Source organism: Endocarpon pusillum (genome assembly GCF_000464535.1).
Source record: "Endocarpon pusillum Z07020 unplaced genomic scaffold C732893, whole genome shotgun sequence".
Lineage (NCBI taxonomy): Eukaryota > Fungi > Ascomycota > Eurotiomycetes > Verrucariales > Verrucariaceae > Endocarpon > Endocarpon pusillum.
The window spans coordinates 70,969-93,029 of NW_006913599.1; the positions used below are offsets into that span (position 1 = coordinate 70,969).

Sequence of the window (22,061 nt, forward strand, 5' to 3'; positions counted from 1 at the left end):
CCAACTAACTGGTGAAGAATCCAGCATCTATGTCATGCTACCCGTTCATTTCACTATCCATACTTGTACTGATCAGTCGTCCTGTACCAATACAATACCTTCTTTCACTCCCCCTCTCCCGTCATCCCTTCCATCCCTCTGCCCCTCTCTTCATGTCACATCTACCTCCTTTGTCTTTCCCTCATTACCCTCTTATCCCTCCTCAACACCACCCAACAATCTCTCCCGGACCCTCCTCTCCTCCTCCAGCAGCTGCATCCTAAAATCCGTCGTCGAATCTCTCAACTCCGACGAAACAAGTCTCTTCATCATGTTCTCCCTTTCCCGCTGACAATACGACTCTAGCTCCGTAGGCCCGGTCGGACGGGTTCCACCAAGAGGAGAAAGACGACGAGGAGGAGGTAGAAGATCATTGCTCATGCTCATGCTCGTGTCGACCGAGCAGGAGGTGTAGCTATCTTCGCCCTCGCGTGATCCCGCCGAGGCATGTGGGCCTGTCGCGGTGCGGATGGAAACGGTGAACTCGTCGGTGGAGCTTAGTAGGTTGCGTTTTGGACCTGTGAGACTGTCTTCAAGATCGTTGTCGTCGTCTTTGATGACACAAGCTTGGTAGATGTCAGCCCATGAATTTCCATTACCCGTTGTTGCTGTGGCTTGGGGTCGCTGTCGTGTTGGCGTTCGCTCCATCATTCCTTCATCAACCCCGCCGCGCTCGTTCATCAACTTCAGCCTCCGCCTGCGCCAAAGTGACCCCCGTCTTGACCGGATCTTCACCCTTCACCCTCCCGCCCTTCTCCTCCCATCTCCTCCTCAACTCCTCAAAATCTCCCAACTGCTCCATCCTCACCCTCGCCCCAGGCCCACCCGCTCCACCATCAAACCCTGGCACGATCTCCAACTCGGGAAAATCGACCTCTCCACCTTTCGGAACCGAGCTCCGGTGACCAGCCCTGAGTCTTCTCAGATCACTCGAGTGGTTGCGATACAAACCCGTCCATTTGGCCAGCGAACGGGTGAGGACAAGCGCCGATGATTTCTTCTTCACCTTTACCTTTTCCGGCTCCCTCTTTGTTTGATCCAAGTTTGGGACGGGAAAGTTCATGCTCCGGCTCTTCGTCCTTCCGTGGCCAGATCTGAGAAATTTCCATGATCCCGGGGTATTTGCACCCATGTTGGCTGGTTGAGTCATAAGTGAAAGTTTCGAGCGGTTCCGGTCGGAGAATTCCTCCGTGTCGGATGGCAGGGAAAAGTCCCTCGTGGAAACCCCGTCATTCTCTGCAGCTGCGCCGTTGCGGGTAAGACGCGTGTGGCTGGGGAAACGGGCCCAGGCCAGGAGGTCTCGGGTGGGGGTTGCTGTAGCTGGTGAATCTTTGGCGGTGTTGTTATTGCCTTGCCGGCCTAGAGTCGTGAAGCGACTAATGTCAAGTAAACTTCTCTTCTTCGTTCTCATTGACCGGGCCGGGCTTGTCGATCGAGTCAGAGGTTTCTTAGCCTCTATGCAAGGTGAATGGTGCTGACCACGGTTGAAGGAATCTTGGCGAGGTCGTGTGGTTGCAGCATTGTCGGGTGAAAGGGATCTGCTCTGCCTGGCAGGTATGGTGTTGTACCCTCCTGGTATGTGGTGATGATAAGGCCGGCTATCGCTCAAACGTCGGAATCGAGATCGGTCTTGTCGAAGTCGTCCGAAAGGGCTTCCTAAGCTCGCAGAACTCGCAAGGTTGGGATCCTCGCTCGCCATCCTCAGCGCCCGTTCCCACATGTTTGTTGCGCATTCTTCTCGGCCTCGAAGACTTGTTCTCGTAGGTTCATCTATGGCACTGAAGTTGCTAGATCTGAACTGGTTCATGTTGCCTCCCAAGGATAGACCATTGCTCATGCTAGCTTCCAATACGTCCTTGTGCTGAGCTGTATTTCTCTTCCGCTGCGTCTGAAGACTGGACCTCAGCCTCTCGTTCAGTGCTCCCACAAACTCGTCCTCACTCATCTTCCCGTTCCCGTCTGCTTTGGGGTCGATCGTGGCTAAGAAATCGAGCATGCTCATACTCTCGTTTGCAAGAGTGTTGGCTCCTTCGGATTGTAAGTTCCCTCCGACCTTCTTTTGCTGGACGTCGAAATCCTCGGAGAACTTGCTCTCCTTGCCTCTTGTATGGCTGACACTTCTGGATGACTTGGTTTGGGTCTGGCCGTGGGTCCTCATCATTTGGCCAATGCTATTCCGCCTTTGGTCGATCGGGATGCCTAGCAGTCCTTGCCGTCCAGCTATTGCAAGACTATTTGACATGGCCTGTGAGCTCGACCGAGCCCTGTGCGAGGCCACACTCTTCACATCGACATCCCCTGTCCCGGCATCACTCATGTATATTGAGCTCGTGTCATCTCTGCTTACTTCGGCACCTTGATTAGACTGATCGGGATTCATGCTGCTCCCCAATATCCCTGACCGCCATTTTGGTTGTATCCTCTGCCCATCGGCCGGATGATCAGGCTCAAAAAGTCTTCTCGTTCTCGGGTCGCTCGGCCTTCGCAGACTTTCAGCTGATGTTCGTCGGGTAATGGCAGGAAACCGATCCAGCTTGGCAGAACTCTGCGAGCTTCTATCCATATAGTGCTGGTTGGAGCCTAGATTCGTGCTGCTTGGTAAAGTCGTTGGTAGGACGGAAGTGGAAGCAAGTCTCTGCGATATTCGCATGTCAAATAGATGGACTGAATCTTTCTCATCCCGCAGGCTTTCGTGCCCACATTGGTTGTGCTGCTCGCCAGAAGCAGCGTTCACCAAGCGCTCCGCAGGTTCCGTTTGTCCACAATTGGAGTCAGGCGGTCCACTAGTATCAGCATGAAATATGGTGTCCGGGTCAGATGCCTCTCTGAATGCTTCCCCACCCTTTCTACCACCATCGACTTCATCCGTTGCTTCATGTAGTCGATCACGCTGCTCCTCGTCGCTGTACCGGCTAAGGTATTGCAGTAGAGTAGGATCAAGGTTCGAGATTAGACTGGCATGATTGTCAGTGGATGTCCGGTCGCTAACAACACTATCCCTCTTCGCCCTCTCTACCCTTTCGCTCAAAGTTTTCAGAGCTTGTCTGACTTCAGTGTCACCTCGATGGAGACTGGAAGCTCTTTTAGGAGCGGCAAAGCTGAGCCTCCACTCTGGCATCGCTTCCACGATACTTGGCATTCGCATGGCTTTTAGCTCTGGGGTATCTGGTAGCTTGACCGTTCCGTTGGCCAACCCGACACTTAGGCGACGTAAGACGTCGGTTGGAGACTCCTGAGGCTGAAGCTGCAACAAGACAGAAAAGGAGTCCCGGAGCGGAGTCACGTGCTTCCTTGGAGTCGAAGTGGATCGAACCCTGACTTGTGGCTCGGGTGCTTCGGCCAACGGCTCTCTTGTATGGTGTTTCTGGCTCTTTCTGGCGGTAGAAGTACGGGCCACCCCAGCGGGAGGATGATGCATTTTAGCAATATTGTATGGTGTTGGCAGAAGCGAAGCAGACCTCTTGCTTGGCGAGCTATCGAACGTATCAAGAACCTTCGCAGTGTACTCGGGACTCACCATGACGGAGCCAGCGCTTGCTTCCGTCAATGAAGGGGTCAATATACCTCTTGCATCGCTATCATACCCACCTTCGCTAACACTCCGGCTAATGAGTAGATCGTCCAAGCCTGCAGAGGTGTGACTGTCGGGTAGCAGCTTCGAGTGAACCACTGTTTCCGTGCTCTTGATCTCCTTCATACTTTTCCCCGAACTGTGGTTCGATAATCTGGATCGAGAGAGATGTTGACGTAGATGACTAAACTTGTCTATTGATCGCCTCTTTTTGTTCCTTGACTTGGTTGGGGTCTCAGGGCCGAACTTGAAGGCTGCGTCAAAGGAGCCGGAGCCTTTGGTGGCCGCCTGATAGCCTCGATGGGATGTAGGTGATATTCCAAATATGTCACGTAGTGCCTGAGTATCATTGGCGCCGGTGTTAGGTCGATGAGGCACTGTGTCCGATGGTAATACCATAGAAACAAGTGAAGGGGGCTGTAGCGTGCGCAATCGCTCACTGTCGGGTGGCACGAAGGAGGGGGAGAGGCATCGAGGCCCTCGACAGCAAAGCAGAAACGCCATAGGAAAGGCTTGAACGATCAGATGGATATGCAAATGAGTAACGCCACCTTGACAGTTTTGAGCAAAGAAAAGGAGATGGTCCAAGAATGATTGTTGGCCATCCTAAGAGCATAACTACTTAGCCAACTGAATGAAATAGCAACTTCGGGCACGAGCACGGGCACGAGCACGAGCACCAGCACGAGCACGAGCACAGGAAAGCTCGACCAACGACATAGGAAGCAGATCTGGCAATCGCGTAGACATAACCTGCAATCTTTGGGTGAGAAGGTCTACTCGCCACGCAGCCTCAGCCTAATTGTCTAGGATGATCCTGTGGATGATCCTGTGGATGATCCTGTCATGCCTCAAGCGAAGCTCCAACTGCTTGAAGAAGAGTGAGCGATCATGACGCTATCAGCACTATGTTGAGGTGCAGGCCTGTGTCCGACCCTGCCTTCGCTCCCGGGGCAGAAGCCCTCGCCAGCGAGGAGTAGCAGGACGATTCTAGGTGACAGTCTTAAGAATACAGAGGCTGACATGTGAGGGAGGGAGATGCCCCAGTACTTACAGTAGCGCGGAAGCGGTCCGAGTTCGGTGTGAGGATTCATCTCTCCCAAACTCAGCTTGCTCAATAAGTAAAAATTATGTGGCACTGACCCATGCGCTCTCCTTCGATCGTGGTCCTCTGTACAAGACCTTTCCTGACATAGATATTCAGTGTGCACACTCCGAAAACCAATTGGGCTCCATTCTCAACGACCTCGCCGTCATGGCACCCGGACGCTCACTCGTCTCGCTGCTAACTCGCTCAACCACAAGGACTCTCCCCAAAGAGCCATGGGCCTCACATCCTTCCCTCCGCGACACCTTGCGCCCATCAAGCCAACACCGCTCTCGCTCCACCAACAGCACCTCAGCTCTCGCCTACAAAGCCGTGCACCGACGCTCCCCCCTCCCCCTCCCCGTTTCCGACACTGTCCCCTCCTATGGGGCCGCTGCAGCGGTATCCTCCATCCTCTACGAAACACCCTCCATGTCCAAAGCCCCACCTAAGAAGCACATCCTCAACTGCCTTGTCCAGAACGAGCCGGGGGTCCTCTCCCGAATATCCGGCATCCTAGCTGCGCGGGGCTTCAACATTGATTCCCTGGTTGTCTGCAACACGGAGGTAGAAGACCTCTCGCGCATGACGATCGTGCTGCGTGGTCTCGACGGTGTAGTTGAGCAGGCAAGGCGGCAGTTGGAAGATCTCGTGCCTGTGTGGGCGGTGCTAGATTACACCTCGGCAGCCCTGGTTCAACGCGAACTCCTCCTTGCCAAAGTGTCGATTCTCGGCCCCGAAGTCTACGAAGAACTCATGGAGCACCATCGGGAGATGACGTCTGAAGCCACTGGTGAAGAGATGGCGGCAGAGGAGAATGCCGAGGCTAGACTTCAAGAACTGGAGGCGCGACAACAAGGACCATCAGGTGACGAGAAGAACGGGCTGATTCAAAGAGCGAAAGAAGCGCTAGGCGCAGGGACAGACTATCACCCATCGCGACTGGCTGCCAGTCAAGCGCTGAGACACAAACACGAACATCTCGAGGCCATCACGCATCTGACCCATCAATTTGGAGGGAAAGTGCTGGATATCAGCACGAACAATTGTATCGTCGAAATGTAAGCCCGCCTCCAGACACCCCAAAAAAAATATCCAAAAAAAACCAGTACTAACGATCCATATACCAACAGCTCCGCCAAACCCTCCCGAATCGACTCTTTCATGAAACTCATCACCCCCTTCGGTATCCTCGAATCGACGAGAACGGGTCTGATGGCTCTCCCGCGCTCCCCGCTGTATGGACCGCACGAGGAGCTGGAGAGAGACGCTGGAGATCTGGTGGATGCCAGTACGCTGCCTCCGGGCTGAGCTCCATCTACCCTGGTATCTGGAGTGCGGGCTTTCTGGTGCATCTGTGTACATATAGTCACTTCGAGATCTCGGGGTGCATCATAGCAAGATAACTGCGCAGCAAACCTGGTTCTGCATAAGCTGTTCGAAGGCCTTGCGCAGGAAGACCGTGTCTTGCCACTTTGTTGGGGTAGAAGTCGTTGCAGAAGTCCATATTACTACATCCGGAGCTTGGTACCTTATCGCGTCATGGCTCCTCGAGTTCATGTGGCGTAAATACCAAGACGTCACACTGCTATCGCATATAGAAGCACGCTGAAATCCATTCTACTATCATATTGTATGTGAACAGAGGGTTCCGCAATCTGTCAGCACAGATCCACTAAAGCAACCCCGGAACCACCGCGGCCCTCCTGGCCAGAGCCCTCTTCCCAAACTTGCCCTCATACCACCTCCAGCCATCCAGCGCCCTCGGCGCCATGGTGCCTACCTCATTGACTACAAACCACATCGCCGGCGTACCCCACCAACCCAACCCGGCCAGACCACCTGTCAGCCAATACCCTGTCCACTCCAGCCACTCCGTCGTATAGTGCGGGTACAGCACATACTTGAACCACCCCTTCGGCTCGGGCACCACGTATACTTTGTGGTAGGACAGGTTGTGGAGGGGTTTTCCTTCGGATTTCGCGCGGCGGAGGGCGGCGGCGCGGCGGAGAGCGAAGAGGGTGGTTTCGGAAGCGATGTTGGAGTAGAGGCCGAGGGTGAAGAGGACGACGCCGAGGAGGGGAAGTGGGTTCGTGAAAGGTGGGGAGAGGAGGGAGGAGGGGATAGGGATTGAGTTTGAATGGGAGAGCTTGGAATGTGCGTCGTATACGAGCCAACAGGAGAGACAGCTCGAGTTGACGTATTGAAAGACTGCCATCAAGATGGCGACTGGAGCTGCGATGGGGGACATGCTCGGAGCGAGGAAGAGGGGGGTGGTGATGGCACGGTTGAGGTAGTGGAGGAGATAGAGGAGGGCAAGGAGTTCATGGTATAAGAAGGAGAGAGGCGGGTGAGGCAGCGGGAGGCTGGAGTCGGGAGGGGAGCGTGTAGATGATGAAGAGCATATTGAGGGGACCGACGCTTTCAGCGATGGCCCAGGCGTAACGGCCAGGGAGATTGAGGCGCGCTTTGCTGGACGATGTGCGGCCCATTGCCTGGAGGCTTGCTATCTGGGGGATCCATAGTAGAAGAGACAACTTGAACGGTGTCAGATGATCAGATTCGCCCAAGATTAAGATACAGTAGGAGACTTAGGCAGAGGATTACCGGAAGAAGAGCCTGAAATCCTCTGAACAGAACGTTGTAGGCCTGCGGAGTCGGAGGGAAGAAGTCAGCCATGCTTGGAATTGATGCAAGGTAAGAAGCCATGACAGCAGACTCTCGTGGCTCCGGTGCCTCGAGAATCACTCAATTGTGATTTCTCCGCTGAGGAGACATTGAAAGCAAGTAAGTCGCACCAATTCGCGCTGACCTTTTGCTGGAGTGATTGATGTATCCTTTCTCTAAAACACGAGGCGTACGGAGTACTTCTGATGCCCTGTCTACATTTTCCCCACCTCCCACGGCCCCTTCCATGACGCATGCACTTTCCCCAGGCCTTGGCGAGGTCTGTGCCTGTCGATCATTGCCCAATAGGGCGAATGGCCTGAAGGATCGTGGGATTCCAATGACAGTCTGGAGGAGTCGTGATACCAGAAAGGCTCGTCTTCTGTTGCCGCTTTACGCGGACAAGCCGTCTCTAATCTCTTATTGTGACTACTACTTGTATTATACATGTCGATGCATAGGAACACCAGGAGAGTATGTAAGGATAGATCCAGATTCTGTTCAAAGACCTGGATTCTGATGTATACTCTGTTCTAATTGGTACTTCGAAGCCTCGTTAGGAGGCCACCATTGAAAGATCGCTACAATCTCCCCAATGCTGTTGAACGCTTTTGTCTAACTAGCCCATACCTTTGGAGACCCGAAACGCCGATGTTAAGATCGAGGCGCTATGCCTTCTCATCTCGGGTATCTTGAATTGTTGAATCACGCTATCGACACCATCGCCTATCATGTCATCGCTTCAATGCAAAAACCAGGTTGACTGGTTGAGCAGGACATACAGATACATCCTCAATACTGGGAGCGGAAGTACTTGGCAGCATTCACCATGTTGGTCAGAGCGGCCTTGGTCTCACTCCACTGCCTTGTCTTTAAGCCGCAATCCGGGTCAATCCAAAGCTGGTCTGGCTTAAGGTATTGCAACATCTCCTGGATCCGGTCCTTGATCTCTTGCTCGCTGGGCACACGTGGCGAATGGATGTCGTAGACACCTGGGCCAATGTGGCGTGGGTATGCCTCGTCAACGAACACCTTGAGGAGCTTCGCGTCAGATTTGCTGTTCTCGATGGACAAGACGTCAGCATCCAAAGCGGCAATCGCATAGAAGAAGTCCTGGAATTCCGAGTAGCAGAAATGACTGTGGATTTGGGTTCCATCCTCTACGCCAGCAGTAGACAGACGGAAAGAGTTGACAGCCCATTGCAGGTACCGCTCACGCTCCTTCCCAGCACGAAGAGGAAGACCCTCCCGCAAGGCCGGCTCGTCGACCTGGATGACGTAGATACCAGCAGCCTCGAGGTCAACGACTTCATCTCGGAGAGCAAGAGCCAATTGCTGGGCCTGCACTGACTGATGGACATCGTCCCGTGGGAACGACCATCTCAGGCAGGTGATTGGACCGGTGAGCATTCCCTTCATGGGCTTCTTGGAGATGGAGGCGGCATATTGAGACTCCTTGACAGTCATGGGAGCTGGTCGAGAGATGTCCCCCACGATAATAGGCGGACGAACGCAGCGGGAGCCATATGATTGAACCCAGGCATGGGTAGTGAACTCATACCCATTGAGGCGCTCGCCGAAGTATTGCACCATGTCATTCCGTTCAGGTTCACCATGAACGAAGACATCTAAATCTAGCTCTTCTTGGATCCTGACTACATCCTGGATCTCTTTCTCGATAAACTTCTCGTACTCTTCGGCAGTAATTTCGTTCTTGACGAATTTATTGCGTTGGATGCGGATCTCCTTCGTCTGAGGGAAGGAGCCGATCGTGGTAGTGGGGAATTTGGGAAGGTTGAGCCTCTTCTGTTGCTCTGCAATTCGTGTTGGGAAAGGCGAGGCCCGCTTGTGCATATCTTCTGTAATCTTGGCCTGTCGATCTTTGACCTTGGGATCATTGGTGCGAGCCGACGAAGCACGAGCCTGCATAGATTTCGCATTGGCTTCCAGTTCTGATCGGACTGCTGCAGGGCCTTCGTTCACAGCCTTCGCAATGATGACCAGCTCGTCGGCTTTCTCAACAGCAAAGCTGAACCAGTCTTTGACCTCAGGGTCAAGCTTTTTCTCACTTGCCAAGGTATGAGGGGTGTGTAGGAGCGAGCTTGAGCTGGAAACGATGACTCTGTCCTTGCCCAACTTCTGGACGATGGTTTCAACCGTCTCGATGGCATGCTTGAAGTTTGTCTTCCAGATGTTTCGGCCATCGACAACACCAGCGGAGAGAGTCTGCTCAGGGCCAAGAGCGCCAAGCACGGTGTCTAGCTGTTCGGGGTTACGAACAAGGTCGATATGAATGGCATAGAGTCCCTTCAGGGAATCCAGTACGCCGATGTTGTGAACGATATCGCCGAAATAGGTGGCTAGGACGATCTTTGGTGCTTTGCTGCCGAGAGCCCCAATCTTCTCGTAGGCAGGCTTGAAGGCATTCTTGACCTTTGTTGGTATATCAAAAACAAGAACTGGCTCGTCAATCTGAACAGATTCTGCACCAGCATCCTTGAGCTGCATCAAAACATCTTCATAGAGAGGTAGTAATTTGTCGAGCAAGCTAATGGGGTCCACAGATTGGCCTCGGTCTGCCTTGGCAAGTGCCAGAAATGAGACTGGACCGAGAAGGACAGGGCGGGTCAAGATGCCCGCATCTTTGGCTTCTTTGAACTCAATCACAGGTTTAGCGGTACCGGAGAGCTTGAACGTCTGGTTGTCTTGGAGGGTCGGCTTTACGTAGTGGTAGTTGGAATCAAACCATTTTACCATTTCCTTGGAGTTATCAGCTCAGTAAACTAGGGGCTGAGAGCGATTTATGCTTACCAATGCGGAAACATCGACAGCGGGCTCGCCATCTTTCTCTGGTCTCTGCAGACCTCTTCCCATTGCAAAGTACTCATCGAGGTCTGACAGGTTGTACTTGGAATACCGTTCGGGAACGACCTTATCCATTGTCAGGACGAGTTTTCTCTTACCACAGGAACAGACTTACTCCAAAAAGGTGGATATGGTCCAAGACTTGGTCGTAGAAAGCAAAGTCATTGCTGGGAATGATATCGACACCAGCCTTCTTTTGCAGCTGCCAGTGTTCAAGACGCAGTCTCTTGCCCTCGCTCAGCAACTCCTCTTTTGGAATCTTCCCTGCCCAGAACGCTTCTGTTGCTTTCTTGAGATCACGGTTCACGCCCATGCGTGGGAAACCGAGAATTGATCTAGGACAAAGATTCAGCCATAGTTCTTGCCAAGTGGGAATTGGCCAACGTACGATTGCACCATCTTGAAACAGTGCCGGGTGGCCGACAAGGGAAACAAGCTGAGGGATGGACGAAGAGGTAAGGCTAAGGTTGTAGCTGCTGCGGAAGATGGAAGAGGGGAGCTTCAAGGTGTGTTTGAAGTGAAGAAACAGTTTGTCAATTGCGGTGAAGGATCCGGATACGAGATTAGTTTAGGATTGGTCAAACAGAGCACGAATTTTTGGGGCAGTTGGTTGAAATGGAGGGGCAACTCGGCTCCCGGAGACTTTTTCTTTCTTTTGGGGCCGAAGGGGCCGAAGCCTTACCCACTGGCAGTAGTAACTTGAAGTATCATCGCAAGCCAAGACTGGCTACTCGTGCATTTATTGCATACGTAGTAAGTAGTACTAAGTAAGTAGGCGACCTCTTTTCCAACCGAGACTTGGGGAAAGCTCATCGGAGCCTACGTAGTAAACTTAACCAAGATCTAGCCCTCTCATCACAATGGCTGGTCTCAGAGTTGAGTCTAATCACCCATTGGCAACATGCTTGAACCACCGTTGCGGTGCCAAGAGGCCCCCTTTCTGTGACAAGTGTTCGTAGCTGTTACTGCTGTCGTCGATGCGCGCTCCTTCGGGGTGGACGTCAATGCAGTCTGAGAGCACCAAAACAAAGAGTTCTATGAGTGTATCCATGAGTATGAGATAGCCATGGCCAGAGGGCGCAAGGGCAAGGAGCCCGTCGACCTGGACTTTACCCTCAGAAGAGTCTTTGGCAAGCAGTCTTTCAGGTTCGAAGCCGTCGTCATTGAGTATCTTGAAGCTAAGCAATCAAGGCCAGTACAGCGTGAGGTCATTTCTGCGACCATTGAGGGTCACGATGTTTTTCTTCAAGCTGCCACATCTTTCGGGAAGAGTCTATGCTTCCAATTGCCAGCCGTTATTGGCAGTGGTAGTACGTTGTCAAAGACCCTTCTGGATGCGCCGTTTCTGAGAGCTGTGCAGTTACTGTGGTAGTTTCGCCCTTGCTGGCATTGATGGTGAGACGTGTATGGCGTCTTTGGCAACCGTTGTTCTGACTGCAAACCAGACAAATCAAATCGATGCTGCTCGAGATCGCGGTATCCCCACCGAGACCATATCTTCAAGTACGACGTATACAGAACGCAGGCGTATCGAGACCGACCTGAAGTGTGGCCACCCATACACACGCCTCATCTACGTCACCCCAGAGCTTTGCGCAACACAAAACTTCCGCAAACTCCTCACGACCATCCACCAACAAGGTCAATTAACCCGCATAGCCATCGACGAAGCACATTGCATATCAGAATGGGGTCACGACTTCCGTCCAGCCTACAAAGAACTACGCTGGTTCAAGCAGACCCTGATCCTGCCCAGTGTCCCAGTAATCGCACTCACAGCTACAGCCACCCCTCGCGTCCGAGAAGACATCGTTACCTCTCTCGGTCTCGACCCCCGCCCCAGCTCCGAAGGAGGCACAACGAAATTCTTCTCCACCACAACCGCCCGTCCAAACCTGCACTACGAAGTCCGCTACTTTTCTGAATCCTCTCCGCACCACTCCAGCGGCGATGACCTCTTCCCCAACCTCCTCAACTGGCTAAACTCCATCTCCTCCCGCCGCTCCACCCGCCTCGGCTACCTCCACCAACGCTCCCCAAACAACAGCACCTCCACCGACCTCACCCCAATTAGCGGCATAATCTACGTCGCCTTCCGCAGCACCACCGAATCTCTCTCCGCCCGCCTAACCTCCAACAACATAACCGCATCCGCCTACCATGCCGGCCTCGACCCCACCACCCGCCAAACCGTGCAAGAAACTTTCATCCACCCACACCAACCCACGGACCTCCAAACCGCCCAAACCGTAGCCGGAAGCTTCAACATCATAGTAGCCACAACCGCCTTCGGCATGGGCATCGATGCCCCCAGCGTCCGCTTCGTGGTTCACTACGGTGTCCCTCGCGGCTTCGAGGCCTTTGTCCAGGAATCGGGACGTGCAGGTCGCGATGGCAAAGCAGCAAGTTGCGTCGTGTTCTATACGAGGGAGGAGAGAGATAGGGTGCTCTATCGCGTCAGCTTAGATGTTAACCGTGAGCTCAACAAGAAGGGTAATAGGAACAATCAGGGGGGTGGGGTGGGCAAAGCGCAAGCAGAAGCGCGCATGGAAAGTCTACAGAAGGTGATCGAGTATTGTGAATGCACGAGCAGGTGCAGACATGAATTGATTTCGGAGTATTTTGCCGCTGGAGCTACAGGGACTGGGGGTTTGGAAGGGGAGACGAAATGCGATTTCGCGTGTGATTATTGTAAGGAAGGGGGTCAGAAGTTGAGGAAGAGGATGGAGAGGGGTTTGGCGGATGAGGAGGCTGCGTTCGAGTTTAGTCAGAGGGAGAGATCGAATGGGTGGGAGGGGTATGAGGATATTTGAGCGTGCTGGAACCATATAACTGGCCTTGTTGCTTGAGGCGAGGGTGAAAGTGATGCATACTACGAACACATCGAGATTAGCGACTCTTGCGAAGGAGAGGGAAAGGCGCTGGGAAAATAGTGCATCCACAGAAAATGTGATACAGGGTAACGAGCTCTCATGGTAGACGGAGATATCTCTTCAAAAGATAGCAATTTGGAACGAGGAGTAAATGGTGTCATCATTTGTGACAACTGAAATGACGGTCCCCTATCGCTTCCCTGCCATCTTTATTTTCTGATCCTTGGCCGTGCACCCTGCAAGATTCGCACTGGAAAACGATCAAGCATGCTCCTCCTTAATCAGGCAAACATTGATCAGCCACGAAAACAAGAAAGTTCCCTCACATGCCAGGTGGAGGCGGTACTGCACCATATGTTGCCCCACCCGGCGGAGGAGGAGGTGGACTTCCAGCACCAGCAGGAGGTGGCGGAGGTACGGTCTCGCCACCTGGTGGTGGAGGAGGTGCTTGACCTTGCTGTTGTGCCTGCTGTTGAGCATAGTACTGGTAGTATGCGACATAATTCTGGTACCCGCCATACGCTGCATAAGGATCAGCACCTGTGCCATACAATTGGGCATATTGAGCCGCATAGTCGCCTAGTGAGTGCCCAGTCCCAGGAGGTGCAGGTGTCGAAGCAGCAGGAGAGTATGATTGTCCGTAGTTGTCTCGGGATTGGCTCGAGTAGCTTTCTCGATCTCTTCCGCCACCGTAAGAGTCACGACCTCCATAGTAGCTTCTGCTGCCACCGTATGAATTGTTGTTCGCGTTTGCACCGTATCCATCTGTGTAAGACTCCATCCGCTGTGGCGGTGGGTTCGCTTTGAATCGCTCGTACTGTTCTCGGACATTGCCAAGCAGATCTTCGCACAGCTCTTTTGCTTTTTGCACCTCTTTGGGGTCGGGTCCTGCGACATGCAGGTACATGGGCTCATCGCTCTCTGCTCCTGTGCTATGCTCCATAAAACCCGAGCCGCGGCCCTTGATCTGTACACGACATCGTGTCTCCTGCTGGATATGCTTCACGTAAGATCCTCCATGGCCGACAACTTGAGCGCGCAAATTAAAGCCAGGAATTGGTTCCATGTCAATCGGAATGCGCTCTTCTGGCCATTTGCGCTATGTAGAACGTCAGTGAATATCTGTCCATATGGAGATGTTTCTTTTTGCATACACGTCCAAACTCATCTCTTTCGAATTGGTCGGGCTCGCGGCGACGAAAGCGGCGTTCATCGACAAGATTCGGTAGCTCCTGTTGCATAAGTTCCTCAATCTTTTCTACTGCTTTTTCCAGACCGGACTTTGTAGTGCTCGTAACATGGAGATAGAGCGGCGGATTCTGCAGTCGTGGTTAGAGAACGCAATGAACTCAATCACGTAATGACTTACAGCTGCGGTAGCCATGCTCTTGTCAGGATAGTATGATCCGCGCGTTGTGACATCTTTACACCGATGAGCATCAATCCCTACAGAAGTTGTTTAGATATTAGGTATAGCGTACCAGCGCCAGTTTCTTCTTTGATCTAGATGTCACGCATTTGAGGTCAGCAGATGCAAAAGCTGGCATGGCAAGAAGTGCTGTAATCGGAGCATAGTAAGCTTCAATGACCAACACACAAGTGTACAGAAGGAAGAAATAAAGGGAAAGGTCTAAGGCCTGAATAGACCAGTTGATATGTAACAAGGATATTTACCATCTTTTGAGTAGAGCCTTTGGTCAGTGTATAGCGGTTGCGCAAATCATTGACTTCAATGTCCTTGATATAGTCACCATCTGCGATGTAGATTTCGCCATTGAGGTTGCTGGTGCTCTGGCCAGCTGAAGGGGAGGATGATTTTGGTAGAGGGCTCGTGGTCTGCGCATGATGGTTAATAGAAGATTTGCTAGTTAAGCATATCTGCTCACAGATCGAATCGGAGGCACATCGGCATGCTGTATGCCCTTTCTGGCTTGAAGATCGGCATTGATCTTTGCTGCAGCGGCGGCTTGAGAGAATATCAGCAGAGCCAGAGAGAAGCAGAGAGGCGATACTTACCCGCAGCTGCGGCCGGGTCCAGCGAAGCAGAACGTTTGTCGGCGGAAGCTGGACTACGAGGATCTTTGCCCAAGGGACTCCTACTGCGCCGTGACTCGGGCTGTCGCGATGAAGGTGAACGAGAACGCCTGTCAAATCTGGATGCTTTGCGTGGTTCTGGTTCCGTTTGGTCAAAGCGTGATCGCTTGACCCTTCGTTCGTCGTCACCCATACCGTTCGGTTCCCTCTTATGATTTCAAATTGTCCAGAGATCGCTGGTAGCGATGGGAATGTGATTAAAAGCCTCAATAGTGATATTCATAGAGATTCTGCCCTGGGTACGATGGCCTAGTTGTAATTCCGTCCGGAGTCGTGCATCAAAAGTCATCAATATACGCTAAAACTAGAGCACCGCTAACACACTCTAGCTGAGCTTAGCACTACGTAATTCGTGTTCTATTCAGAGGGAACCCCTACGTATTAGTTACAGCGACGCCTAATAGCCTCCACAATTTCTAGAGATCTCTAAAGCCTTCTTTTAGGCTATTGGGCTGCGACTCGCCAACCTATGTCAGCTAAGCTTCAGGCATTCCGGCCCATCAGCCGCTCCGACATTGTCAATAGAGACTAACATAATATCAATACAAAAACAGCTAGCTCAACTTCATCCTACTTAGCGTACATTGATGACTTTTGATGCACAACTCCGCGTCGAGTACTAGTAAGTACTACGGCTACAGGCCGAATTTTTGTTACCCCCCCTGGTCAAAATATCTTACAAACGTATTTTTTACATGCAAACCCTGTTAGCATCCCTGTCACTATTTTGCGCAAATTTTGCTCGTCTTATAAATTCTACTCATTCTACTCTATACGCATTCTACTATTTCTACATGCATGATAATAAGCCTGATGATAGGATAAGCTGCAAGCAGGCTATTAATGCTTCATATAATGCTGTGTCTTCTAACTACCTTAAAAGCTGCTTGAGTGAGATGTCAAGCAGTTACAGATGCCAAAGGAATGTAAAAACTTGATTTTAGAGACTAATCTTATTTAGGGTATCATGTGGGCGTTTATACCCAATTCCACATAGTACGTTTTGTACGGATACTAATGTTTTCAGCAGGGGGGTTACAAAAATCCGGCCTGATACCGTAGTACTTAGTAGTCCAGTCATGCCAGCCTTGGCGTGTGCTGGTTGCCTGAAAACACTTTTAGTTAGTTAGTCCTGGACGCCTTGTTATCTGAAGTTATTTCGGAACGTCTTCTAGAATTGCATGGTATTAGATTCATGACAGTCCCTTCCAAAGAAGACTGCTACGGTATCAGATATTTATTCAAGAACAGTACAATCTGCAGGTAAGCAACTGAGCAGCTAGAATACAGATTCAAGTCCGCTGAGTACAGCTTCTCCTACCACTTTCTGGTGTTTGGTGACGCCTCTTCCCACTGCACCTCCTTTGGCAGACAGTATTACTTTCATCATATATCTTCGTGTTGCTTTGTGTCCGACCTTCTGTAGGACTGGGACGACGATCAGCTTACTGTGAAAGGTTGGGCATTAGAACGTATCTGGACGTTTATGCTCGCCGTTCAGAGAAACCAACCATAAGCTATTTTAGCATCTACACCCGAGGCGATCAATCAATATGGCAAAGTCAAGTCCTCCTTCTGGAAATTCATGCATGTTATGATCCATCGAGCTTGAAAACAGAAAAGCTCTGAGAACTGTGACCGGACGCTATCAGCTCGATTGCAGTAAGAACCAACAGGCTTATGCTTCAAGCAAACATCTACCGCTCCCAAGCCATTATGATAGACCCCGCTGCGTCTAACTAGTCTATCCAAAAGGCTATTGCATCGTGGAACGCCATCATGCTTGGGGAACATGTTGTACACAGTACAAACCCAGCGGCCTCATTGATTGCTTTCGACCACTGCGACCCATAGTCAGGATTTGCAGTGGTTGTAACAAATCAGCTTCCTCTTACAACACTATACCCTCTTACAGATGGTTGAGAATCTCTCTAATTGAGCGTGAAGACGTGTGTACCAACGGATGACCAGGTAGTATGGAGCCCTTTGTATTCGCCCAGTGCTGGTGTATCTGTTGAACCTTAAGGCCTTGGACACCCAGCTGCCAAATCATGAGTCAGCTTTTTGTAGGGAGCACTTGGAATAACCATCAGCAAATGGAATCTTCAATCAGGGCCCACCTCCGACGCCTCGACGCAGCTAGCCATCTTGGAAAGAAAACTGCAGCTTTCCGCCGACACGTGTTCTGTGTCTTCAAATCTTTTGCCTCACTCTTCGCCAGTACTCCGTACTGACCACCCTTTCTGTGATAGCTGGTCCTCATGATCCGGCTTGACCTGCTATGGTTCTGGCAGGTCCTCCGTCTTATTGGGAACGCTATAACATTGCATGCAGCAACCTGGCAGATCACGGCCAGGATCAGGGGGCTCTAGTGCCTGCCGTTGAGAACCTACCATCCAGTAGGTTGTTAGAGATCTGTCTTGCGACAATCTACGTTTGATTCTTGAATCTTCAGGAACGATTTCGAAGGCGACGAAAAGAAAGTTCTCACTTGATTAGCCCAGCCTCCCAAAGGTCGATCGAGCCAGGACACTACGAACATTGGCGGATTCCCACATTGCCGGGTGGGCCATGCCATTTCGGGCACAGCTTCCATACTTGGTCCAGGCGACCAAGGACCACAGTTGCGGTGAGAGGACTCTGCGCGTCCTTCACTTAAGTTCTCTGCAGCCGGCCTGTACATTGGTTGTCTTGAAGAAGGTCTGTACTGTAAAGCGTGCTTCGACCAGTGCCCGGGGATCGGCAACATGCCAAGTTTCCCTGAGTAACATACTATTTGCCCAGTCGCTTCACTTTCAATCAATCTACAGAATCCAGCAGTCTTTGATGTCAGTAATTCTGTTACTGGGGTAGGAATGGTCTTATTTTGCCACTGCAAGTATCTAATGATTGGTGAGGCTCTGGACTCCCTTCTGCGATCTGCCAGCTTCATATGTCTCTGGGCCACTCGTTTTTCTTCTAGAGTAATGTTTTATCCCACCATATACTGTAGCTTTTTATTGATAGGTCGTTTTTCATGTCGGTGCGAGTTCTTTGGTACTGCTTCCATGCCCATTGGCCGCCTTTCAGTTAGGGATCTTCTGCATAGCAGACCAGGACTTGCTGAGCATCTCCTGCGATCTTCCCATCTTATTTTTTCAAGGAGTATTGACTGGAAAAGTTCCTCAAGACATTCTTGTAATTGACATATGTTTTGCTCAACGAAGTGCCCTCGCTGAGTACCGACTGATTTGGTCTTCTTCAGGCGCACACACGAGGCCATATACGCTCACCAAGTTGAAGCATAATCCAGAGAGATACACAACGTTCTTGCATACCCCTAGCAGACTTTAGAGCTCGGGTAGGCATCTACTACCCTTACGACTTCGCCGAGAACAGTGCAAACTGCTTCCTAGTTGAAGCATGCGCATCTGTGGTCATGACTAGCCGGAAAGAAGGGTTCGCCAGCAGGAGTTTGGATGAAATCACCTGCAAGACGGGGCTTTGCACAGGCTGGGTAGCCCATGATGATCAGGTGGCATATGAGGTCCATTCCCAGCAAGGCGTGGACAAACAACTGCAAAATCCGTCAACTCTCAACACAGACAATGGCGTAGCTGCAAGACGTCAGCGCCAGTTTCAATCTGGCAATCCAAGACCGGAAAGACAACAGCCTTCGTTGGTGACCCATCGATCCAGTTGCAGCCTCTCTGAAGACGCTCTACCAATGAAAATGTTGATACCTGCATGCAGACACTTCAATGAGCATATGCGAACTGCTCTGCGATATGCAGTGCCACATCCACCAGTAACAACCACGACACTTGTCGAGCTTGATCTCAATTGGATACTGCACAACATGAATCTTCGGAGCGACATTAATTTTGAACCTGATCTCCACTTCATGCCAGTAGGGGGAAAGCGCGCCGAACGAAAGCGAAGAGAAGCACAAGAATATTGGTTAGCGCTGGCAGCAGAGCTACAAATACATCTTCATACCCGCATGGATTGCCCTCCCTTGCATCATAACCAGGTGGCTTATGCCCACGACGACTTCTCACCACGCCTCGGACAGATGTTGACCGATTTGAGAGAGCTGTTGGAGACGCTCGTTCCTGACAAAGACCATATCAGCATTGCTGAGAATTTGGACGTGGCTTTTCTGATGCAACAAGTCGAGAATGGCGTCCTTGATATTTCTCGGTTTGCAAAATGGCTATCGGCACTGCTAAAAAGCCATTGTGCACCTATACGAGACGCATGGGCTGATTCAATGGCACAACAAATCGATGAAGGCGCACAGAAATCAGACATGATCCTGTTGGTCAGAGGCATAGAGAAGCTATTCAGCGTTCTGGAGGCAATGAAGCTGGTATTGTACTTGACCGTTACCATCTCGAGAACTATCTGACCCAGGCCAGGATGTCGCAAACCACCAGATTCGTACCTTTCGTTTTCAGCTGATGGAAGATACGATTCCCTTCCAACAAGACTTCTTTGCAAAGCGTATCATGGATGGCAAAGTGGGTCCAGAATTGTGCCGCGATTGGTACGATCGAGCAAGACAGAGGCACTTGTCGTGGTCCAGTTCTTTCGGCACTCCGATGAATGAGGATGCTTATGCAAGCCTGATTTACGGCTTGATCGCCTCTTTCTCCTCTGTCCCTAGCACATCTGCCTTACCAAAATCATTTCTGTACGATCTTGAACGTCTTGAACAGTTGCGGATTGATACGCACGATCTGGGACACCTGAGAATGTGTCTTATTGTTTTTGATGAGCTACATTCGTGGCTCGGCTCAGGACGACCCACGTCCGTTTCCTCAAAGGTTTATACACAGCTTCAATCAAGGATCTTGGCGATTGTGGATGAACAGACCGAGGTTGGGGACCCTTGGCAGATCAGCTCAGCCAGTGTTGCGTTGGAAATAACACGTGCAGCTTATGAATTCTGTGGACATTCGCAAGTTGTCGTGCCAGATTGCTTGATACAGTCCACGCTCTGTCGGATGAATGATTTGGTCTCCGGACATACGTCTCAAGGCATGTTCATTTGGGAGTCATTGCAAGAAGACTTGACCTTCAAAGCAATTCATCATGCTCAAATCTTCAACGACATGACTCCACTGGCCGTGTCGAACGCGCAGCAACAATGGCAACAACGGCGGGAACAACAGACGAGCTTTCGACCTCTGCCGGAAGTTGAAGATGTTGCTCGACGCGTGGCCCACGTGGGAATTCTTCACTGGAAGATCTGGGCAAATCTCGTCTATCTCGACGACGGGGAGGTAGCTTCTTCGGAGCTGGGAAGCCTCGTTGATTCGCTCACGGAAAGCCAACCAGGGGATCGAGCAACAGTGTTGACTAATGTTATGAATCCTGTCGCAATGGTGGTTGAATGAAAACCAGTCCGGTAGCAAATGTAATGGATACGGCGTTCAAAGGATCCATCTCTGGGACCGGAGTATGGGTCGATGGAAAAGCTACTAAGCAGAGGCCTCAAATCTACGGTAAGGATTCACATTGGAGCTGCCGGTTGGCTTGGCACACATTTCAAGATTGTACGTCGAGGTTGAAGATTTCCATCTCTATCGTCCATAGACACGTCATAAAGAAGGCCCGAGATCGAAGGTCACGTGCGATAACATAACCCAGTGTGCCGAGACTTGCCCCTTTACTTTTCTTGCTATCCCCTTGTGTCACTGAATTGGCTGACTTCCTTATTAGGATTAGTATCCCGGCGATGTAACGTAATTATCTTGCTGCAGCCTTGGCGGATGGAAAATCAGAAATCAAATTCGTAGCACGGCGCTAGTATCTTTGTCTAGCAGCGGGTCACAAACATGGAGGTTGAGCTTTAAGCGGTTAGACGGTATCGCGCTGGCCAACCACTGTGGACATTGGCTTAAGAAGCTTTTAAAAATCAATGTAGCGCTGTATCAGAACTAGTTGCTACTAGCACCGTGCTACGAGTACTTACTACGTTATGGTTCCCCCGTAGTAGGTTTTGCAGCAAAATTGTTACGCTAGTAAATTGCGTGAACACTAATCCTAATAAGGAGGTTCGCCAATTCAGTGAACACAAATGATATAGGAGAAAGTGACTCAACAAAAAAATTTCGGATCAGCCTGACTCCGCTCAGTCCGCTTCAGGCTTGCACCGCCCCTGTTCATGCTCTCCGCTTCAGTCTCGATCAGTCTCCCTCAATATCTGCTCAATTCAATTTAGAGTTTCCGTTTATGGGGCCTCTTTAAGCCTCGGTCACATTTCAACAGGACCGTTTTTGGATTGAAGGGGTCCATTTTGGGGGGTCAATTTTAGGCATTTTTCTAGTACAGACCGTTCACAGTACACTGTTCCCAGTACGGTTCTACTTAGTAGTCAGTAGATTGTTCTCGGTAGAAATCCATTTCCTAGTACACTACTCCGTATTCGGCGGCTAATTGGCATTGACTGGGTCAAGAAAGTCCGACATCGTAGAATCTTCAATGCCTCGGTGGTTGACTGGGTACTACTGCACTGTTGCCCGATCCACAGATTCTTGCCCAATGGACACTCTTCGTTCATCCCAGTTTGAAATTCGGCCTTGGTCATGTTTTGCCAGACGAGCCGACATCTCCGCTACCACCAATCCCAGAAGAGAACCATGAACGTAACGGGCCAGACACGCAATGTAGTCATCAGGAACGCCGCTATAAAACGCAGATTTGCCCAGCCTCGAAGTTCATCAGAAAGATGCTTGCTGGGAATGTAAGCGGCACAAATACAAGCGCAACGAAAACCAATCTCTTCACCTCGATCGCCTCATCCATTCTCCGCTCGGCAGCCTTCAGCTATTCAAAATTCACAAGAGCTGTCAAAGGCGGTCATGATGACTCACATTCT

The 22,061-nt window shown here is 51.1% G+C and overlaps 7 protein-coding genes across 7 annotated transcripts; 3 read left to right on the plus strand and 4 right to left on the minus strand.

Annotated features, from left to right (window-relative positions):
• Window positions 1-192: 192 nt before the first annotated feature.
• On the minus strand, window positions 193-4,009 carry EPUS_07000 (uncharacterized protein; the record flags this gene model as incomplete). The annotated part of the gene is made up of 2 exons (XM_007789009.1): window positions 193-605; window positions 703-4,009. The coding sequence occupies 2 exons, from the start codon at window positions 4,007-4,009 to the stop codon at window positions 193-195; spliced, it is 3,720 nt and encodes a 1,239-aa protein (XP_007787199.1).
• Window positions 4,010-4,865: 856 nt separating this feature from the next.
• EPUS_07001 (Acetolactate synthase small subunit) lies at window positions 4,866-6,008 on the plus strand (the record flags this gene model as incomplete). Its single annotated transcript, XM_007789010.1, has 2 exons — window positions 4,866-5,758; window positions 5,831-6,008. The coding sequence occupies 2 exons, from the start codon at window positions 4,866-4,868 to the stop codon at window positions 6,006-6,008; spliced, it is 1,071 nt and encodes a 356-aa protein (XP_007787200.1).
• Window positions 6,009-6,372: 364 nt separating this feature from the next.
• On the minus strand, window positions 6,373-7,376 carry EPUS_07002 (uncharacterized protein; the record flags this gene model as incomplete). The annotated part of the gene is made up of 2 exons (XM_007789011.1): window positions 6,373-7,203; window positions 7,305-7,376. The coding sequence occupies 2 exons, from the start codon at window positions 7,374-7,376 to the stop codon at window positions 6,373-6,375; spliced, it is 903 nt and encodes a 300-aa protein (XP_007787201.1).
• A 780-nt stretch (window positions 7,377-8,156) lies between these two features.
• EPUS_07003 (uncharacterized protein) lies at window positions 8,157-10,628 on the minus strand (the record flags this gene model as incomplete). Its single annotated transcript, XM_007789012.1, has 4 exons — window positions 8,157-10,124; window positions 10,176-10,295; window positions 10,345-10,564; window positions 10,618-10,628. The coding sequence occupies 4 exons, from the start codon at window positions 10,626-10,628 to the stop codon at window positions 8,157-8,159; spliced, it is 2,319 nt and encodes a 772-aa protein (XP_007787202.1).
• A 667-nt stretch (window positions 10,629-11,295) lies between these two features.
• Window positions 11,296-13,042, plus strand: EPUS_07004 (uncharacterized protein; the record flags this gene model as incomplete). Its single annotated transcript, XM_007789013.1, has 3 exons — window positions 11,296-11,539; window positions 11,590-11,624; window positions 11,675-13,042. 3 exons carry the CDS (start codon window positions 11,296-11,298, stop codon window positions 13,040-13,042), a joined length of 1,647 nt encoding a protein of 548 aa, XP_007787203.1.
• A 382-nt stretch (window positions 13,043-13,424) lies between these two features.
• EPUS_07005 (uncharacterized protein) lies at window positions 13,425-15,329 on the minus strand (the record flags this gene model as incomplete). Its single annotated transcript, XM_007789014.1, has 7 exons — window positions 13,425-14,201; window positions 14,257-14,421; window positions 14,472-14,548; window positions 14,584-14,605; window positions 14,777-14,938; window positions 14,989-15,068; window positions 15,119-15,329. 7 exons carry the CDS (start codon window positions 15,327-15,329, stop codon window positions 13,425-13,427), a joined length of 1,494 nt encoding a protein of 497 aa, XP_007787204.1.
• Window positions 15,330-18,614: 3,285 nt separating this feature from the next.
• EPUS_07006 (uncharacterized protein) lies at window positions 18,615-20,577 on the plus strand (the record flags this gene model as incomplete). The annotated part of the gene is made up of 2 exons (XM_007789015.1): window positions 18,615-19,547; window positions 19,597-20,577. The coding sequence occupies 2 exons, from the start codon at window positions 18,615-18,617 to the stop codon at window positions 20,575-20,577; spliced, it is 1,914 nt and encodes a 637-aa protein (XP_007787205.1).
• Between the last annotated feature and the right edge of the window lie 1,484 nt (window positions 20,578-22,061).